At 32.9% G+C, this 18,827-nt stretch overlaps 2 protein-coding genes across 2 annotated transcripts; both read right to left on the bottom strand.

The window, feature by feature from the left end:
- Positions 1–3,608: 3,608 nt before the first annotated feature.
- LOC133311450 (E3 ubiquitin-protein ligase SDIR1-like) lies at positions 3,609–6,491 on the bottom strand. The gene is made up of 5 exons (XM_061512505.1): positions 6,267–6,491; positions 5,983–6,097; positions 5,180–5,222; positions 4,366–4,491; positions 3,609–3,762 (listed from the first exon to the last, which is right to left on the bottom strand). Exons 1-5 carry the CDS (start codon positions 6,385–6,387, stop codon positions 3,637–3,639), a joined length of 531 nt encoding a protein of 176 aa, XP_061368489.1. The 5' UTR covers positions 6,388–6,491; the 3' UTR covers positions 3,609–3,636.
- A 2,282-nt stretch (positions 6,492–8,773) lies between these two features.
- On the bottom strand, positions 8,774–11,473 carry LOC133311428 (E3 ubiquitin-protein ligase RDUF2-like). The gene has a single exon (XM_061512482.1). The coding sequence runs from the start codon at positions 11,339–11,341 to the stop codon at positions 10,250–10,252; it is 1,092 nt and encodes a 363-aa protein (XP_061368466.1). The 5' UTR covers positions 11,342–11,473; the 3' UTR covers positions 8,774–10,249.
- Between the last annotated feature and the right edge of the window lie 7,354 nt (positions 11,474–18,827).

Here is an 18,827-nt window from a genome sequence, read left to right on the forward strand (position 1 = left end):
CAATATTAATTTGTGTTTTTGGCCACAGTCAGTGAGTAAGAGTGATAAGAGGATTGGTCACAACAACTGCATGCGGGACTTGCTTATTTATATAGAAGAAAAAAATTATAAACTAATGTTCGGTCAAATAGGTTTCTCAGTGTATACATGTTTCAGAACGAAGCATAGCCAGGAGAGGATTGATATTTACCTACTTCGTATGGTCCCATTTTCTTATACTTTGGAGTTCACCTAACGTTAATTATGTTGTCTCAATTACGTACCCTTCTCCCTTACTCCCCAATTACAAGTTTCTTTTCCATGTGCACCCACATCTGCTACTAAGACCTTTATTTTAATAAAAATGACCTTCTTGAAAATAAAAACAAATGCATTTAATTCAAAAGTGAAACCACAAACAAGCCGTTGACACGTGTAAATACGTAGGTGATACCATTTTAATGGTATTTGAATTTGTGTCATGTTATTATGTATGGAAATTCAATGCACGCCTAATATTAGAATCCAAATATGGGTTTTGCAACAGGGAAGGGTTAGGTTTATAATTTTTTTTTATAGCTCTTAGCAACATTAATCATGTATTTTAAGGAGTACAAATACTTGAGAATATATATTTTTTATTTACAATTCTTACAAATTCAATTATATATTTCAAAAAGAAAAAAATATTTCTGCTAATGCAGATAAGTTATCTGCATTTACTCCCAAAACGACGTTGTTTTTGGATTAAATATTAAAAAATTATAATTTTATAAAGATTATAATAACTCTGAAATAAATTAAAATTACAAAAATACCATGATTTCCGCTCTAGAACAATGTCGTATTGGGCTTATTGCAGATAACTTATCTGCAGTAACTGCAAAAGAAGGGAACCCTTTTACAAAAGTACAAATATTTGAAAGTGTATACACCAGAGTACATAGTTGAAGTTGTAAGAATTGTAAAAAAAAAAATTGTAAATGTAACCTATCTTTTTGCAATAAGCAATAATTATGTGATTTTCGAGCCAATAAAATTAGAGTTTGGTGTTTGTCATTTTAAATGACATAAGTTATGTCATTTTAAGAGAGATATACACAAGGAATGAAAATCATGGGAGAGAAAGTGGGTGATTTTTTTTTAAATTTAAATTTTAAATAAAAAAATATTTTTTTGTGTTTATCCCTCTCTTAAAATAACAAACTTTATGTCATTTAAAATGACAAATAATTTTCCCATAAATTTATGTTTGGAACCTCAAATCCAAATTTGCTTTTCCAACCAATAAAACTAATGAGTTTGAGAGTAGTAATCATAATGTATTTCAAGTTTTACAATGTTAATTGGGTGAATTTGTGGGAATTACATAACAGTGAAAAGCGTAAACTCAGTGTAGAGATATTCTGTTGTAAATTTATGGGTTTAACAAAATGATAATTTGCAGAGAATAAGCCATCTACACGTAGTTAAATTCGTTTAAGGGGAAAAATGGAAAAACAGAATGAAAAAAAAAAAAAAAAAAGGCATTTTCACATCAACTGTTAAGACTTGCCAACCAAGCATATATCAGATTGCTACACTTACAATTTCAAGATGCTTCTCAAAAACTCACTTAGCTCAAGTCACATTAATCATCTCGTTTTCGTGAAAGACTTAATTGGGTATACCTGGTTGGTGATTGCACCCTTCTCAACTAAATAGCCGTAAGTAAGTAAGTCAGAGCCAAAAAGAAGGAGAATGACATTTGATCCACCTTTTCTTCTAGCGAGGAAAACAGGGGAAAGATAGTCAAGCGCAGAGATTAGGTTGTCCTCTTATTTAGTCTAGCATCAACGCTTGTATCACTATCTTAATCAATAAAATAGTAAGATTAATTACAAAGCCAAATTAATCAAAGCAACATATTGACAACAATCTACGAACTATGATATAAGTTGGGCTTGAAAAATTCTTTTTGTTTAATTTGCCCGTAATCCAGCTTCTGTTAGAAATTAGGGCTTGGAATCTTTGGTTAATTTGCCCATTTGTGTAACTCAATATTGCAAGATTCGCTTCCGTCATTCGATGCAGGGAAAAAAAAATCTTTTTATTGGTTCGAACGCAACACAACAGGCAAAAATGAAAACATTTTGGAGGAAATAAGAGACCAAGTGTTTTACGTATTATATAGTAGCAACTAACCGCAATGGCATACGTGTGGGTCTATGTATCACTAACCCAAATCTTTGTTAAAATCTTATGTCAAAAGTCGTGACACTAAATATTGTCTACATAACATACAGGGCAAGCCAGGAATACACCACATAAATCAATAAAAGCATAAATTGAATATTATTTTAATATCATAAAAGGGGTAGGATATTATAACAACTAACTAGAGTTACTACCAATCAATATCACCATTACATTGATTATGTTGATCCAACGGTTATATTTATTTCTATTTTTTGTATGATTATGATTCTTCGTATTTAATACTTTATATTTATTTTCACTTTGTATGACTATTATTTCTCATATTTAATGTGAAAACATTAAATATGAAAAATAATAACCGTACAAAAATGAAAATAAATATAACCGTTGGATCGACATAATCGATCTAACGATGAAATTGATTGGTAGTAACATTGATAGTACCCCTAATTGGTTGTTACAATATCTTACCCCCATCATAAAATATGTAACTTAATGTTGTAGGTTCGCTTTTTCTACGGTCAATGTAAATAATTTATTTACATTCAGCCCAAAACGACGTTGTTTTGAGACAGAAATCAAGGTATTTTTGTAATTATAATTTATTTCAGGGTTATAATAGTCTTTTTCATTATAATTTTTTAATTTTTCAACCCAAAACAACATTGTTTTGGGAACAAATGTAAATAACTTGTCTACATTCACTTTAGAAATATTAACGCCTAATGTTATATATATAATTTTAACCATTTATGAGTAGTTATATTATAAGACTTGAATGTGCGCGTGTGTGTGTATATATGAAGTAGGGGCGCGGTCTGGATTGGATCAGTTTTGAAGCAAAAATCATTCGATCCAATCTCTTCGGTTTGATCATATAATCATCCATTCGGTTTAGATTTTTTTTCAAATCCGATCCAACTCAATCCAATTTTTTTCGGTTTGGATTGGATCAATTTTCGATTTTCTTAAAATCCTAAAATTTACTTCATGATTATTGTGCAAATAACATCTTTTGTATATATTGTATATATTGGCTTTGTAAATTATTATTTTTTTGAAATACAAAAGCATTAGTAAACTATAATATAGTTTTTTTTTTTTTTTTTTGCAATGAGATATGAAACTCTACAAAGATAAAATTTAGTTGATGAGATATGACTAGATTTTTTCTTGGGTTTAGTTGATGGGTTAATGGGTCTTGGGTTTGGAAATGTTTAGGCTATGATTAGAGAAAGACTCAAGTAGGTAGAGGAAAATTAATATATTGGATCGGTTTTCATCAACTCATCTAAAAACTGATCCAATCCAATTAAAATTTGCGTTTTTTTCGGTTTTCAATTTTTCATTTTTCGATTTATTCGATTATCGATTTTTCGGTTCGGTTACCGTTGTTTGAATCGGTTTGGATCGGTTGATGAACACCCGTAATAAATAATAATACGAAGTGGTACATACTTAATCAATATCTGAACCATGGGACTCGCTCTCACCGTTTCCCCGCCTTCCCAAACCCATCCTAAATTTGCACACAGGACATGCTCCTTGTTGCCTGAGCCATGGATCGATGCAGTTGGCATGAAACTGGATGAAAAGAAAGAAGTAAATCGGTCATTTATGCGTTGTAATATAACCACCATTTGCAGCATTAAGTAATATTAAATTATAAATGAGTTAAGCGAAGGAGGAAATGAGTTGAAACCGAAGTAATCATACTTTAATTAAACAACAACGTTAACAGATTTCAAAAATGAATCAAGGTTAGTTGAAAGCAGTAAGATGATCAAGGTATTGTTATTTCTTAGGTAGGTAAATCGGATAGGAGTTGTTTGGTGAAATATTAGCTTTCAGTCTTGACCAATTAAAAAGGTAACAGAGCCTGACCAAAACACAAGTAGAACAATGAGACACATTGACAGTGTTATTCAGGAGATATGGAGAATTATTCCCCCCAACATATTAAAAAAAACTTGGATTAGCAACCCCCGTATGCTTGAGCTCAACTACTAAAGTTCATGGATTTGACCAGAATATGACGATAAAACTAAGGAACCGATAGCTTTAGCTTTATATTTGGAGATGGCATTTAATTATCACAAAATAAACCTAAAGCTTCGAGAGACTATTGCTAAATAATTTTTAAAAAAGAAAATAATAAAGAAAGCAAAAGGTAGGCAGTGGACGAACCTGATGCAAGCATGGCAGGGTACGCACAAGCACCCCCCACTTAACTTGGTCCAAACATGTAGTACATGTCAGCTCATCTTCTGGACCTTTGATACTTCCCTCTGTTCCTCCTGGGTCTTGTTTAATCTGATTGAAACATTGGTGAAAGAAACTAAAAACCACTAACATTCTAGGAAAAAAGTAGGGAAGCCATTGATCCTCAACTTTTTGGAAAAAGTATAGGAAATGAGGTAGAATCTTTTTATACTAGTGTCAAATAAATTTGAAGTTTGACACCTCATCTAAATGCCTGTTAGATCAATTGTGTCACATGTTTACAAATCAGAGTCGTTATCTTTTTTGATCTAATGGCTCTCATATTTGTAAGCATGTGACACCATTGATCTTTTTTTATCTAACAGCTATCAGATGAGGTATCAAACTTCAAATTTGAGACTGGTGTCAAAGGATCCTGCCTCGTAGAAAATAGTCATTTTATTAAATTATACAAAGATACCATAATCAACATGCATTACAAGAATCATATATCAAGAAGTATTTTCTTTTTTTCCTCATAAGCATATCAAAGAAGAGGACATTATATCAGGACTAACTATCAGATAATTTGCAATCTATATGTCAGGGAATTGCCTAAAATATTTGTGACAGGCAGTAACATCACATGGACCACCAGTCTTGCATAGAGCAAACAACCAATAGTAGAAGCAAGTAATGACATTGAAATTATTATTATCAAGAAACACCTTCATAACTCAAATAACCTAGTGAAAATAAACAAAACAAAAGCAGAGACAGAGATAATAGAGATATTTACCTCAGCTGCACCCGAAGATGATGCCAACCCGGTTGAGTCATCTCTGTTAACATAAACAAATTGTGTCAACTTATTTATCACGGTTTAGCACTTCTTACATAAATGAAGACACACACAAAGGAGAAAACTAACGCGGTTAACCTGCTTTAAGCACCTTAGGAAATTACTATAAAAAAGAAACAGACTATTGGGTGCATTTCTCTCAAGAAACTTTCATTAAATATTGTTTCCTAAGCAATGCTATAATAACGCAGCCTCTTTCTCGCAAATGGTCAACTAGTAAACAATGCACGCCAATCAGTCCTTCAGGTTCATCATTCTATTACCCAGTGATCATGTTTCTTGTCCATGATATTTAATTTACCACAAATTTAGGGTGGAAATTAGTACCAAATACTTAATTTTCTAATTTGAGTCACTACTGATGGTTTCTGCACTATATTCCAACATGTTTTCAATATACAACATTAGTAACAATTTAGGGCACAAATTCAAAAATTCTGGCAAAACCAACCTCAGCAGCATCACTGAGGCATTACTATTTGTGCATGGAAAAAAAAGAATTATAGTCCAAATTCCATGGTTCTGTAACTTCTTTTAGACAAAATACGGGGACTTTAGAATTATCCATCACTACCAACAATTCAGCAGTTAGTGCCACCTCAAGAACAGCAAAATAGGGTGGACTAACCCTCCATGTCCTGCAGGAAAAGAAAAATAGAAACCAAAAATGCACACATACACAGCAAGCCTTTCTTATGATTTATTGGCTTTACTTTTTTTAAGAAATTATCATAACTCACATTGTTGGGACTGGAACTTTATATTTGTGAATAGGCAAGGAATTTATCTCTTCCTCGGTCATTGAGCAAGTGCTAGAAGCAGTATCAGAGTCCAGAGCTCTCAAAGTGTCATAATCTGTTGCAAAATGAGATGAAGGAAAAAGCTTATGAATAATGATATTCATATTTGAACAAAAATAAAGCTACATAAGCCTTTATATGCTTTTGGAATCCATTTAGAGCGTTTTCATCTTAAAGAGGATACCAAAATACATATTCAAAAGTGCAACTCAGAAACATAATACCTAGCTCATCCAATTCACGGTCAAGAAGTGCAAGCTGAAGTCTAAGTCCCTGTTCAGGAAAAGGAAAAGCATTCACCTCGCGTACCTTGCCAATCCTGCAAACACTCTTAACACATGACATTAGATGCTCAATCAACTCTGGCCATACGACATCAGCTACTCAGAACTCTACTACCCCTTTAATAGTCAATGGCTTGAGGATAGGCACCCTGTAGCGCGCTTCCCCCCATCTGCATCCTCTTGGAAATAATTTCTCTCTCTCAATTTTAATAAATCTTAGTGAGCTCAAGTCTCTCACTATCTCTATTTTTTTTTATTTTATGAAATTAACAATTCTACTATTCGATTGTTTTGTTTCGAAACCGTTAATATCATCCTCATATTTTGAATGTTTTGTTTTGACTCATTATCTTTCATTGATTAACATTTTTTTATACCAATGTTCGATGCATTAATGCTTTTTAATGTTTTAATGTTTCATTGAAGATTATTTTCAAACTGAAAGAATAAATTGTGTTGGACAAATAAAAAAAAATCAAAACTAAGGTGAAATACAAAAGAGCATAACAACATAATTATTGGGAACTTGTAATATTTCTAATTTTCAAATGATTTAATTACTGATCTGTTAGTTAATTTTTTTTAGTCTGTATTTTCTTATTTTTTAGACTCTGAAATCTGAAAGTGTTTACTTTTCAATGTTGGTTAGCTTGCTCGAGTGTTGTTCTACAATATATCTTGATGATTATATTTGAATAATTTTATTGGATTCAACAGCTTGTCCAAGCATCATTTAGGTACAATGCATTTTCACATACATTTTTTTAATTTATTTATTTATCTATAATTTATTTAAACTTTTTCTGGATCTGTTTTTATTGTAGATGGGTTTAACAATATGGAAACACGTAGTGTAAGAGTCAAGTGAACTGATCTTAATTTCTGTAATAGATTTCTTTCAATTTTTTGCATATTAGGTTTGTATTGTATTTGAAGTACTTTTATTTATGAAGAGGTATTTTTATTTTTATTTTCCCTCTCAATAAAATTCTTGCACCCGCCAGTGCTTCTTGCCCACCAATAAGAATGAATACCGTCACATTAAGTCGCTGTGGTCAAGACACTCAATTACTATATATATAGAGGCACTAACCCAGGTAGGATTATATTTCCATTTAGACTTAATCACATAAGATATATACTAACTTAAGCATCGAAATGCAGCTACCTCCCCACACGCTCTCCAATTAATACCAAGAACTAGTGTTATTCCCTCTGCATCTTGCTACTGTAAGTATTAAATATCTGATCACTGTACCAAATAATAATAGCTCAGTTGATGCATGGAAGCAGGGCAGGTAGGGATAAGAGCACGTGTTCAATTCTTTGCAGTATTATTTTTGAGAGAGATTTAAAACCTTAATCATGAATCCATCCCAAATAGAATTGCCTCACATGAAAATATTTGTAGTTAATCAAAAAAAAAAAATTATCTCATTACCATAGGAAGGGAGGTTAATGTGGGAAAATTTTAATATACACCCGACCCATCAAAAGATTTGTGCTCCTTTTCCTTTTTTGGTAAAAAAAAAAATTATTAAACCCTTTTTTTTATATTTTCCTCTTAATCCTTTTTATTTTTCATTTTTGGCCAGATCCACTATACACCCGGCCATCAAATAATCGCTCATTAATGTGGGGGGTAGGACATTATTTAGAGTGAACCGGATCACCATTGTTTAGGTGATCCCTTAGTGTAAATAGAAGGGTAAAATCAGAAAAAAGAGAAAATAATAAGAATAAAAAAGGAAAGAAAAATTAATGATGTGAGAAAGAATATCAAAAGATTCAGTAGTCCTGGACCATATTAAATATTGTCGGGGGTAGCTACTGTACGTATTAAATATCTGATCACTTTAGCGGGAAGCGAGGTTAATGTGGGGGGTAGCTTATGTATTAAATATCTGATTACCATAGGAGGGAAGGGAGGTTAATGTGGGTAGATATACGGTAAACAAGTAGTTTTTTATTTTTTTGATAGCCGGAAACAAGTAATTAATTACCGTCAAATTGTGTATTAAATAATAAATATCTGATTCAGATTCCATACTCGGAAAGGACTAATTAGCTACTGTAAGTAGCTATCAACTGTTCATTAAATATTTACTTAGTGATGTAGATACGCTGTTTTTCAATTGTTAAAATCAAGATTTTAAATAAAATTGAAAGGGAATTAAAAAATAGTAAAACATAAAATTGTAATATAAAAAAATCGTAAAAATATTAAAGTGTTTGAAATATTGATAAAATCATTTTGACGATGGAAAAAAATTTATAAAAACATAAAATTGTAATGATAAATCAAAATTTTAACAATTATGCTGTTTTCCGAAGAGATTCTTCTGCCCTGATTTTAGAAGTGATTTCTCTGCTTCTCCCGTCAACCCTTCTGAATTACCTCGTGTTGTTTATTCTTCTTTCGGTTTTGTGATCACCCAGTGAACGCAGCTTTAGAGTATTGTTCCGGAAAGAGTTTCATCGGCATGTCCAACTCATCTTCCTAAATTCAAAGATGAAAAGACCATTGCTTTCAAGGTCAAAAGTTGCGAATTGCGCTAGCCAAAAAGGAAATTGGCAAACTACAGTGGCAGCAAAAACTTTAATATTAGTTGTTAACTTGACGTGCCAAAGTTTAGAATCGCATTCCCAATTTGAAGTGCGAGAAAGTTTCTGGATTCAGACAACCAATAAAATCGTTGAATCGAAAACTTCGGGGAATTTTCTAACAATGTCTAACAGTTGAAAAAACACAGCAACTAACGCAAAGAAGTGAAACTTTTAAGGAATCCACGGCACCGTCAAGGAGAATTATCAGAGCTACAGGGATTGAGCACAACCATCAGAACCAAAAGAGTGAAGAGATAAATAGATAAGAATAGAGAAAAATAGCCTTTATCTTTTGAGAACCAAGTCCCTAATTAAGTTGCTAGGGGACAAAAAAAATAAAGGAATTCATCATATGCAGGATACAGGCAGCTCTATCAAGCCAACATGACCATAATCTCAACAACAAATCATCATTAAACCAGCAGCTAAGCTCAAGAATAGAATGAAAGCCCCGAAATAGGGCATAAATAATTTGAAAAATTACAAATTTTTAAACGATTCATGATTACCCAGCTAGAATAAAATTGCATTTCGTATGCAACATAACAAACCAATTTCAATGGATTACACAAGGAAAAGAAATTCAGGAAAAGTGACTTGAGTATCATACTATCATCAGCATAATGTCAAAACTTTACATTGTGTTCCGGGTTCATACATTGGGTATCACCAGCCAAGGAAAACGGTCGACGGAACCCTGAAGGACCCTTACCCGTCTGGTTAGTTGGTTACTCAGGGGTTAGCCCAAGTAATGGAGTCAAAGCTGGGCCTACCACGATTCTATGATAGTATCAATCTACCTAAACGCCAGCTATATATATCAAGGATAGGTGCCTAAGAACAGAGATATTAACTACACAGAATCCAGACTACTGTTCGTCTAGAACACATTGCAAGTTGAGAGAGAGCATCTCCAAAAACATAATATTGAAAGAATTCTCACCAAAGAAATAACTGGATATAAGAAAATCAAACAATTAAGCATCATTCTTCTTTCCCAAATTATGTCCAAGTCCACAGCCACTGCTAGTGCAAACTAGAAAATGCAAAAGCATATGTTTGTTCTTGTTCCCCAGCAACAAAAATCTTTCCTCCAGTTCTCAAAGAGCAAAATTGCACCCTTCAGCGACCATTCTTAAAAGAAGAAGCAAAACGTAGCTTCTATTGATTTGAATCGAACAGCAAGAGTCCCCAATAGAGAGAGGGGAAAACTAGAGTTGCTAGTTACATGCTATTTACAGTAAGAATCTCTTAACCGAAAGTGAAAAATATGAATTATTTTGCAAAATTGCTATGCCATGCCATGCCATGCCCAATCAATAATCCAAGATCGAAGCCCTGCTACGTCTCCGAGAGTTTCTACTGAATACTGAACTCACTAGGCTACGGCTTCTACTCACAGACACATGCTCAGAACCAGAATTCGAAGATGAAGATGACCTAGAACCAAATCTTCCAAAGAATGAAAAGAAATTGCGAACAACTCTGCCAAATCCACGACTTTCCCTAACCCTATTGCTTCTCACAGTCCTAGAAAATCTTCTGGGAGCACCGTTTGTATTGAGCCCACCATCCATCTCCGTGTACACAACCGGCAAATGGCTCTCGCCGGCTCTCCGGCCACCGGAAAATCTTCCAACGGCGAATCCCCCGCCGGGCAACCTCCATATCGTCAAACCGATTGCTTCCTCATCGATTTGCCCCGATACACTGTTTCCCAAAGGGTTAAGATCCGAAGGCAATTCGTGGCGGCACACCGGGCACGAGTTCCGCATCGAAAGCCATGGAAGAATGCAATCCGAATGATAAACGTGCTTGCAGGGTAACTCACGCGCCTCCGCGCCCAGCTCAAACGCTTCTTTACAAACGGCACAGTGCGCGTCTGTACCCACGTGTGCCTCACCGATCTCAACCGTCGGCATCGCCTCGATCGCCGCCTTAGACGCCGGCGGATTCTCCGGACGTCCAAAACCATTCACCTCGATCTGCGTAAACTGCTCAAGCAACCGATCGAACCCGGACCCTAACAGGAACTCCGACATGGTCGGCGGCAGAGGACGGAGGCCAGATCCATCGCCGTCGTCGTAGTACAATTCGAAGGTGCTTGATCCGTCTTGATCGGCGGCGGCGTCGTCCCCTGGTCCGCGGAGCACGATGACGGGGTTAAAAGGGGAGCGGTTGCCGGCGTCGCGGCGTCTGCGGCGGAACCCTTGCCTCGTTGAGATGGGGCCATCGGGGAAGGGACTGAGACGGTGGTGGTGTGAGGGTTCAGACTCAGCGTGGATCTCTTCAACAAAACCGCTTTCGCAGTGGGGGCATAGGATGTTGTCGTGCCCCAACAGTTGAACGAAACGGGTGCAGCTGTAGCACCAGAACGACGCCGTTCTGGGTTGTGGATCAGAATTCATGCTCCTTCGAGTTGATTGATTGAGAGAGAGATAGAGAGAGAAGAACTAGGAAGAAGAGATGAGGGTATGTGTGAATTTAAGGGACTCGAGAAGAGAGAGAGAGGAGCGTGTGTGAAATAAGAAACGTTTTGCGTGTTTTGCCACGCGTTTCTGACACAAGTTAAAACCAAACATGTAATAAGAAGGTACATGGCAATTTCTTACTTAATTATATATATTTTATTTCATGATAATTATTATTATTTAAAAAAAAAAATTGTTTAGAAATAAACAAATGGAGTGTGGGCGTAAGAGATGACCCAACCCTAAGCTAGGGTAAGAGGAAGAGTGTTGAACGTGGACTGCAAGGCAATAATAGACGCCTATTTTGATTTCAACATTTGAAAAAAAATTTGAATTAATTTTTGCATTTACTATTGTGATTGCTTTCACCGACGATAAGATTCCTTAAACGAGGAAAAAGAAAAGGTGGTCCTCCATTGCCATTCCATTCTCCATTAACAGTTTTTCCATATGATAACTCTACTCTTGAGTCTTGACCTTGTTGGCCCCCATTACCACCCCATTTTCCATGGTCCCATTTTCACGCGACCTTTATCTTTTTCTAATTTCTTCCGTCTTCTTACTTCATTTTACTCTTGTTTTGTCCTTGAGACAGAGATGTTCAGCTCAATAGACTGATATGAAGAAGATACCCTTGAGTCATGCAGATCTGTGCACAGAATATTATAACAGCATTAGTCAATGAGGTGTGTGTGTGCGCACAATGACAACATAGCAGTAAGAGAGAAAGCATACATACTTTTAGAGTTTATCTTGTATTTATAGAGGTTAGCTGTGGGTAGTGTGGATGGGCCTTTGGTGTCTCTGGTGAGGGCCCAAACCTGATTGCTACGCTGTCGTATTATGATTAGTATCCTTGACGGATACTATCCTTTATTAATATCAATCCATATCTTGAATTGTCCCTTGTTGGACTTATCACTTAATGAGCCCCTTATATGGGTCCATAACAACTCCAATTTCATTTTTGTTTCCTGTAATCACTCACATTATACCCATATGTTTATTTCTATTTTAATTATTCCTTTCGAGTAGCACAACACTCGCAATTGTTGGAGAGAAATGATTTGTTTACAAATTTTTTTTATAAATTACATTAAGTATAGTATGACCGTCATACTTAGGAGGGTGTATTAGATTGGGAATTTAATAGATTATTTTTGGACAAAGAAATTCATTGTTGTTCAATTAGGAGTTTAATGGATTAAAAAAAGTCATGTGGTATTCAATTACGATTTTAAAATATTATTTTAGAGTCCGTTCAAATTTGTTGCTATTCAATCAAAATTTTAAACAATAAAAAAATAATCTTGTGGTATTCAAAAATCTAACGATTTTTTTTTTGGTAAATAAAAATCTAACGATTTTAATGAATTTTCTATTGGTGCGAATTTTATATCATATACATATTTTCATTGAATATTCAAAGAAAATTTTGAATCTAAATTTCTGGGTTTTATTACATTAAAGTTTAGAAAATTTCTCAAATTTTTTTTAATTGATACATTGAAACCTTAAATTGCTTTGGGGCTATTGAAAAACAAGTTTTTAGTTATCTATTGACACAAAAATTGTTTGAAATCGTTTCCTATAGTGAATGAATTTTGTTCATGAATGTATTGATACGAAATATAGGTTTCATATTATGAAAGTTTCAATCTTTCTTTAAATTGATATTGTTTCATTGATATAAGACAAAAATTGGTTTGAGAGTTTTAGTTCTCTTGCTATTCTTTTCACTGTTTTATGATATTTTTAATATAAAAATCACATATTTTTGGGCCAAAATTAAAATCGCGACCTATAGCTTCAAAAATTATTTTTTAAAACTTCCAAATTTTCTCAAAATTGTGCTATTTTTGGGATAGATTATATTAAAATCTCGTTGGTTTGTTATTTCTGGGTTGTTTTGTGATGAAAATTGTTCAAAAAAATACTATTTTTGAGTTTTGACGAAGCTCCAATGGCAAAACCCGATTTCGAGCAGGTCAACCTGCCAAAGGAAAGAAAAAAATACTGCAATAGAGAAATCTTAAAAAATCCTAGGGATTAGGGTGAGATTGTGAGAGAGACATCCTATTTATATTTCTTACTAAAAAGTCTCACGAAATTTACACCAATAGAAAATTCATTAAAATCGTTAGATTTTTTAATACCACAAGATTGTTTTTCTCTTGTTTAAAATCTTGATTGATTACCAACAGATTTGAACGGACTCTAAAATAATCTTCTAAAATTAAAAATCCTAATTGAATACCACATGGCTTTTTTTCAATTCATTAAAATCCTAATTGAATACCAATGAATTTTTTTCCCAAAAATAATGCATTAAAATCCTTTGAAATCCCAATCCAATACATACCCCTTAGTGTAGTTTGTAAACAAAAAGTTTTTAAGTATTACCTTCCCCTATTTAATACGTCTTTATATTTTTTGAAGTTATGAAATAAGTTTCATATTTTTAATTATAAGAATCAAATTACAAATTTTACATTATAAAATATTTTAATATATATATGGGAAAGGATATTGTAACAACCAAGTTGTGTTACTACCAAGGGGTTAACATCTTCTCATGTTTATATGAGAATATATTCTTTTCCAACACACACAACACCTTTTGAATTTTTTTTTCTGTTATGTATAAGAGAAGAATATATTTTCACATGACATGAGAAGATATTAATCATATATATATATATATATATATATATATCATTTTTCAAGTCACTTAAGATCATTTGATTTCTGACTACTAAATTATAACCGTATAAAGATGGATCAATAGTAATAAAGGGAGAGAAAAAAATCATCATAATTTAAAGTGAATCAATTAATATAAAAAAATAAATAAATAAAATGACGTGATTTTTGAGTAATCAAAATACATATCTCTCAAATAATTTGAGTAATATTTTTCATATATATATACGAGGTGGGATACTTTGACATCAGTGTCAAATTTAAAATTTGACACTTCATCTGAGAGCCGTTAGATCAAAAAAGATCAACGACTCTAATTTGTAAGCATGTGACACAATTGATTTTTTTTATCTAACAGCTTTCAGATAAGGTGTCAAATTTAAAATTTAACACTGATATCAAAAGATCCTACATGTATATATATAACGATGCAAAATAATTTAACCTAATTTATTTTCATAATTTACAAACACGCGTTGAATACACCCTGTTGACCATGTCAACATAAGCTTTGATAGTTTGATTCTAGATCATTGGCCTTCCATATTATGACGATTTAATAATATTGCATCCTGACGTAAATAAATTAATTATAGAATAAGAAAAGTCAAATGTAGTCACGACTAATCGGTTGAATGAAACCATGCGCTGGATTTGCAGCATAAGACAAGACAGCCATATTTACCATTTTCATTTCCATAGATGATGGTGGCTTTCAGCTCACCTGTATCTTATGAATGGTAATAATAATATTAATTTATGCGTCCATTACTTCATTACTAGAATATATTTTTCTAATTTTGATTATTTTTTTTGAACCAGCTAACAAGTAACAACCTAATTCAAAATACTTTCTCCACAAATGGAGAAATTTTTTCTCTTGTAAACATGTAACTAATTTATGCGGAGATTGTAAAAACCTCGTTCCTTACTACTGATTTTATTATGGACATGATATAAAATACTATATTTTAGAAGGTTCAAGAAAGACATAAGCTAAGAGAAAATTAAAGAAAATTCTTTAAGGAGGTGTTTGGTAGAGGGTTTTGGTAGAGATACCTAGGTAACTTCCTCTGGGTTTTGTGTTTGATCATGTTTGGTACTGGAGTGAAAAAAATTTAGGTAGACAAATTGCTTCCCCAGCCTTCCCGATTTCTTTGTAAAATTTGATGTTTATCACTGTTCCAGAAAACCACACACACGCTGGTATTTTGGGTTTAGCGAGGGAACGAAATAATGAGACAAAACTGTGGACGAAAATAACCCTTGTTGTGGTTGCAGAGCTGGATGATCTGGCTTGATTAATGGCTAACCTACAAATCCATTGTTGGTAACTTGAAAGATATTGCATAGGCATATATTGCAGTGGAGTGCTCCCAGAGATGGAGACCAGGATAATGATGAGAAGGTTCTAGATTTTGTTGAGACGATGATTTATACACCATCGAAGCTGTGTGCATGACAGGGAAATATGCTTCAAAAGAAGAGGCCAAGAAGAAGGGGAATCAAAATGTTGATTTTGGCTTTGGGGTAGATGGTAGTTCAGGTATTGAAAGATGCAAATTCATTGTGAATGAAAATGATTTTTTAATATGACTCATTGCTATTTGTCGGTCTTTTTTTCTTGTTAAAAAATTTAAATGCCCACTTTTGTAATTATATCAATTTTTCCATCGATATTTTACTTCAACCAAACAAAGACTTTCAAAACTTAAATCAATTTTTCCAGTAATATTTCAGTCTACCAAACAATTTTTTTTATCTTTCCCATCAAACCCAATTTCATACAATATTCCTAGTAATTATACTTCCCTGATAAAAAAAAATTTCTCATCTACCAAACACCCCCTAATTGATATTGATCCTAATGCGATAATAATAGATCAAGTATTGGACCCGAAAAAGTCACCAAAAATCCAAAATTTCACTATTGGCATATAAATTCTATAAATAACAAGTAAACCCTACTAATATGACACTTAGGAGGTATATTGATTAGGATTTTAAAAGATTTTTTTGAAATAAAAAATCTTATAGATTTTAAAAGAATATAGGGGGTGTATTGGATTAGGATTTTAAAATACTTTTTTAAGATAATTTTTTTTATAGATTTTAAAAGACAATTTAGAATTAGAGGGACTTTAAAGATTTTTTTTACAATCAAGATTTCATATGATTGAATTTTAAAGGATTTTAATAGAATTTATAGGACAATATGAATTTACAAGATTTTAAAAAATCATATGAATTTTTAACAAACATTCAAAAATACAAGAGTCAATAAAAAATGCAATGATATTAATAAAAAAAAGTAAACCCTAATATAATTTTCTCAATCAATAAAACATAATATAATTTTTAACAAATATTCAAAATTATTAAGCAACAACTCTCCAAGCTATACTAGTCCTCTATACATTAACATTCTCTCGTTCCTACTTTTGTGTTTGACCAATGGGTTAAAAAATATCTTCTTCATTTGGTATCAAAGCTATGCATATATGATTATAAGTTTGGTTTTTCGCAATTGATCTTGAAAACCTTAGGATTTTTGTTCTATGAGATAAGAGTTTTCTAACCATATATCATATGCATGTTTTCATTGAGTATTCTAGAAAATTATGAATTTGAATTTCTAATTTTTATTACATAAAAGTTTAGAAAATTACTCAAATTATTTTCAATCGATACATTGAAACCTTAAATTGCTTTGGGATTTTTGAAAAACACGTTTTTAGTTATCTATTAACACAAAATTTCTTTAAAATCTTTTTCTATAGCAAATGAATTTCGTTTATGAATGTATTGTTAAGAAATATATGGTTTATAATATGAAAGTTTCAATCTTTCATTAAATTGATATTGTTTCGTTGATGTCAAACAAAAATTGGTTTGAGGATTTTAGTTCCCCTATTGTTTTTTCATTGTTTTATGTTGCTTTTAATAAAAAAAATTATACCTTTTTGTGCAAAGAAAAATCACAACCCATAGCTTTTAAAATCATTTTTTAAACTTACAAAAGCTCTAAAAAATCTGCTATTTTTGAGATTGATTATATTAGAGTCTAGTTGATTTGATGTTTCTGGATTATTATATGATGAAAATTGCTCAAAAATCTGCTATTTTTGAGCTTTGAAGAAGCTCTCATGATCAGTGTTGTTAAATTCGACCCGGGCATCAAACTAGTTGGGTCACTGGTCTGATCGGTGGGTCATTGGTCGAACCGGTTGACCCGGATATATATAGATATATAAAAATATGAAAATATAAATTCAATTATATTCTCCATATTTAAGATGAATTAAACAGGGTTCACTAAATAAGCTCAGAAACATGAAGCATAAATAAATGAAAATGCACGCTATTACTATGTCAATTTAAATTGCAACTCAGAATCCCCATAAACATACCTCTCAATGACATTTAACTCATATTTTTCAAATTCAATTACATTAAAATATCATATGTCGCATTTTCTAATTTATTATTCCACAAATTGTTTCAGTATTGAAAACTAAAATTTGAGGTCATCGTAGAAGAATATATTAGCAAATAAAATTACAAAAAGTTTTTAAAATGATTTCTACATTTTTTTCTGATAAGATGAAATAGTTTTGGTTTTTTGGGGTTTTTTTTTTTAAAATGCATGACCGGACCGAGTCATCGGTTTTGACCGGGTTTGACCGGTTTTGTCCGAATTTGACCGGCTCAATGCATGACCGGTCCAATGCTTGACCCGAACCGGTCATTCATATGAAAGATATGCAGATTTATGATGTACATGAGGATAACAAAAATCAGAATCAGAATATCATAGTTCTCATGGTTTATGACACCCAAAATTTCGAACCAACGGTGTCTTCAAAACAGAATTCCAATAGGTCCAAATTAAAACGGCAGTCCACAATATTTTCCAATAGAATATATACATACACATACAGGGCACATGAGCAACCATTCAAAAGTTCAAGTACTACACTAATAGCCACAAAGATTTAACCACCTAACACTTACCTTGGTGTGTCCAAATTCTCAACCCAAGAAATACCAAAATCAGTCTCCTATGATTAGCGAGCACTTTGCGAGTTCTGTTTCTGGAGCTACGGACCTCCGAATGAGACATAATTTATATGTACCTAAAGCCCCAGATATCTATTTTCTGATTATAAAACATTCATAACCAACGCATGTATTTTCGATTTTATATGATTTTTGCAATACAGACAGGTTTTTTGAAAAGCAATTACGAATTCAGCTTCAATAGTTTTTTTTTATTCCTAACTGTTTTACTTACGAAATTTCGATTTCAATACAAATATTTATCACGTGACTTCAGAATGCATTTCTTTAATTGTATACATAAACGCTGCGACTCCAATCGGTTTAGCAGGCATCTCCCTTGGATGCATACAGGGGAGGGTGTCACACTAAATGGTATCTGGGTCGACCCGACCGGGTTTTACAACAGTGCTCATGACAGAACCCGATTTCGAGCGCGTCAACCCGCCAAAGGAAAAAGAAGACGCTGCAATAGAGAAATCTCAAAAAATCCTAGGGATTAGGGTGAGATTGTGAAAGATGCATCCTATTTATATTTCTCACTAAAAAGTCTCACAAAATCCACACCAATAGATTATCAATTAAAATCGTTAGATTTTTGAATACCATAAGATTTTGTTTTTGTTTAAAATCACGATTGAATAAAAACGGATTTGGACGG

Source organism: Gastrolobium bilobum, unplaced genomic scaffold, assembly GCF_033153095.1.
Source record: "Gastrolobium bilobum isolate Gb01-03AN ecotype WA unplaced genomic scaffold, APGP_CSIRO_Gbil_v1 utg14925, whole genome shotgun sequence".
In the NCBI taxonomy this organism is placed as follows: domain Eukaryota; kingdom Viridiplantae; phylum Streptophyta; class Magnoliopsida; order Fabales; family Fabaceae; genus Gastrolobium; species Gastrolobium bilobum.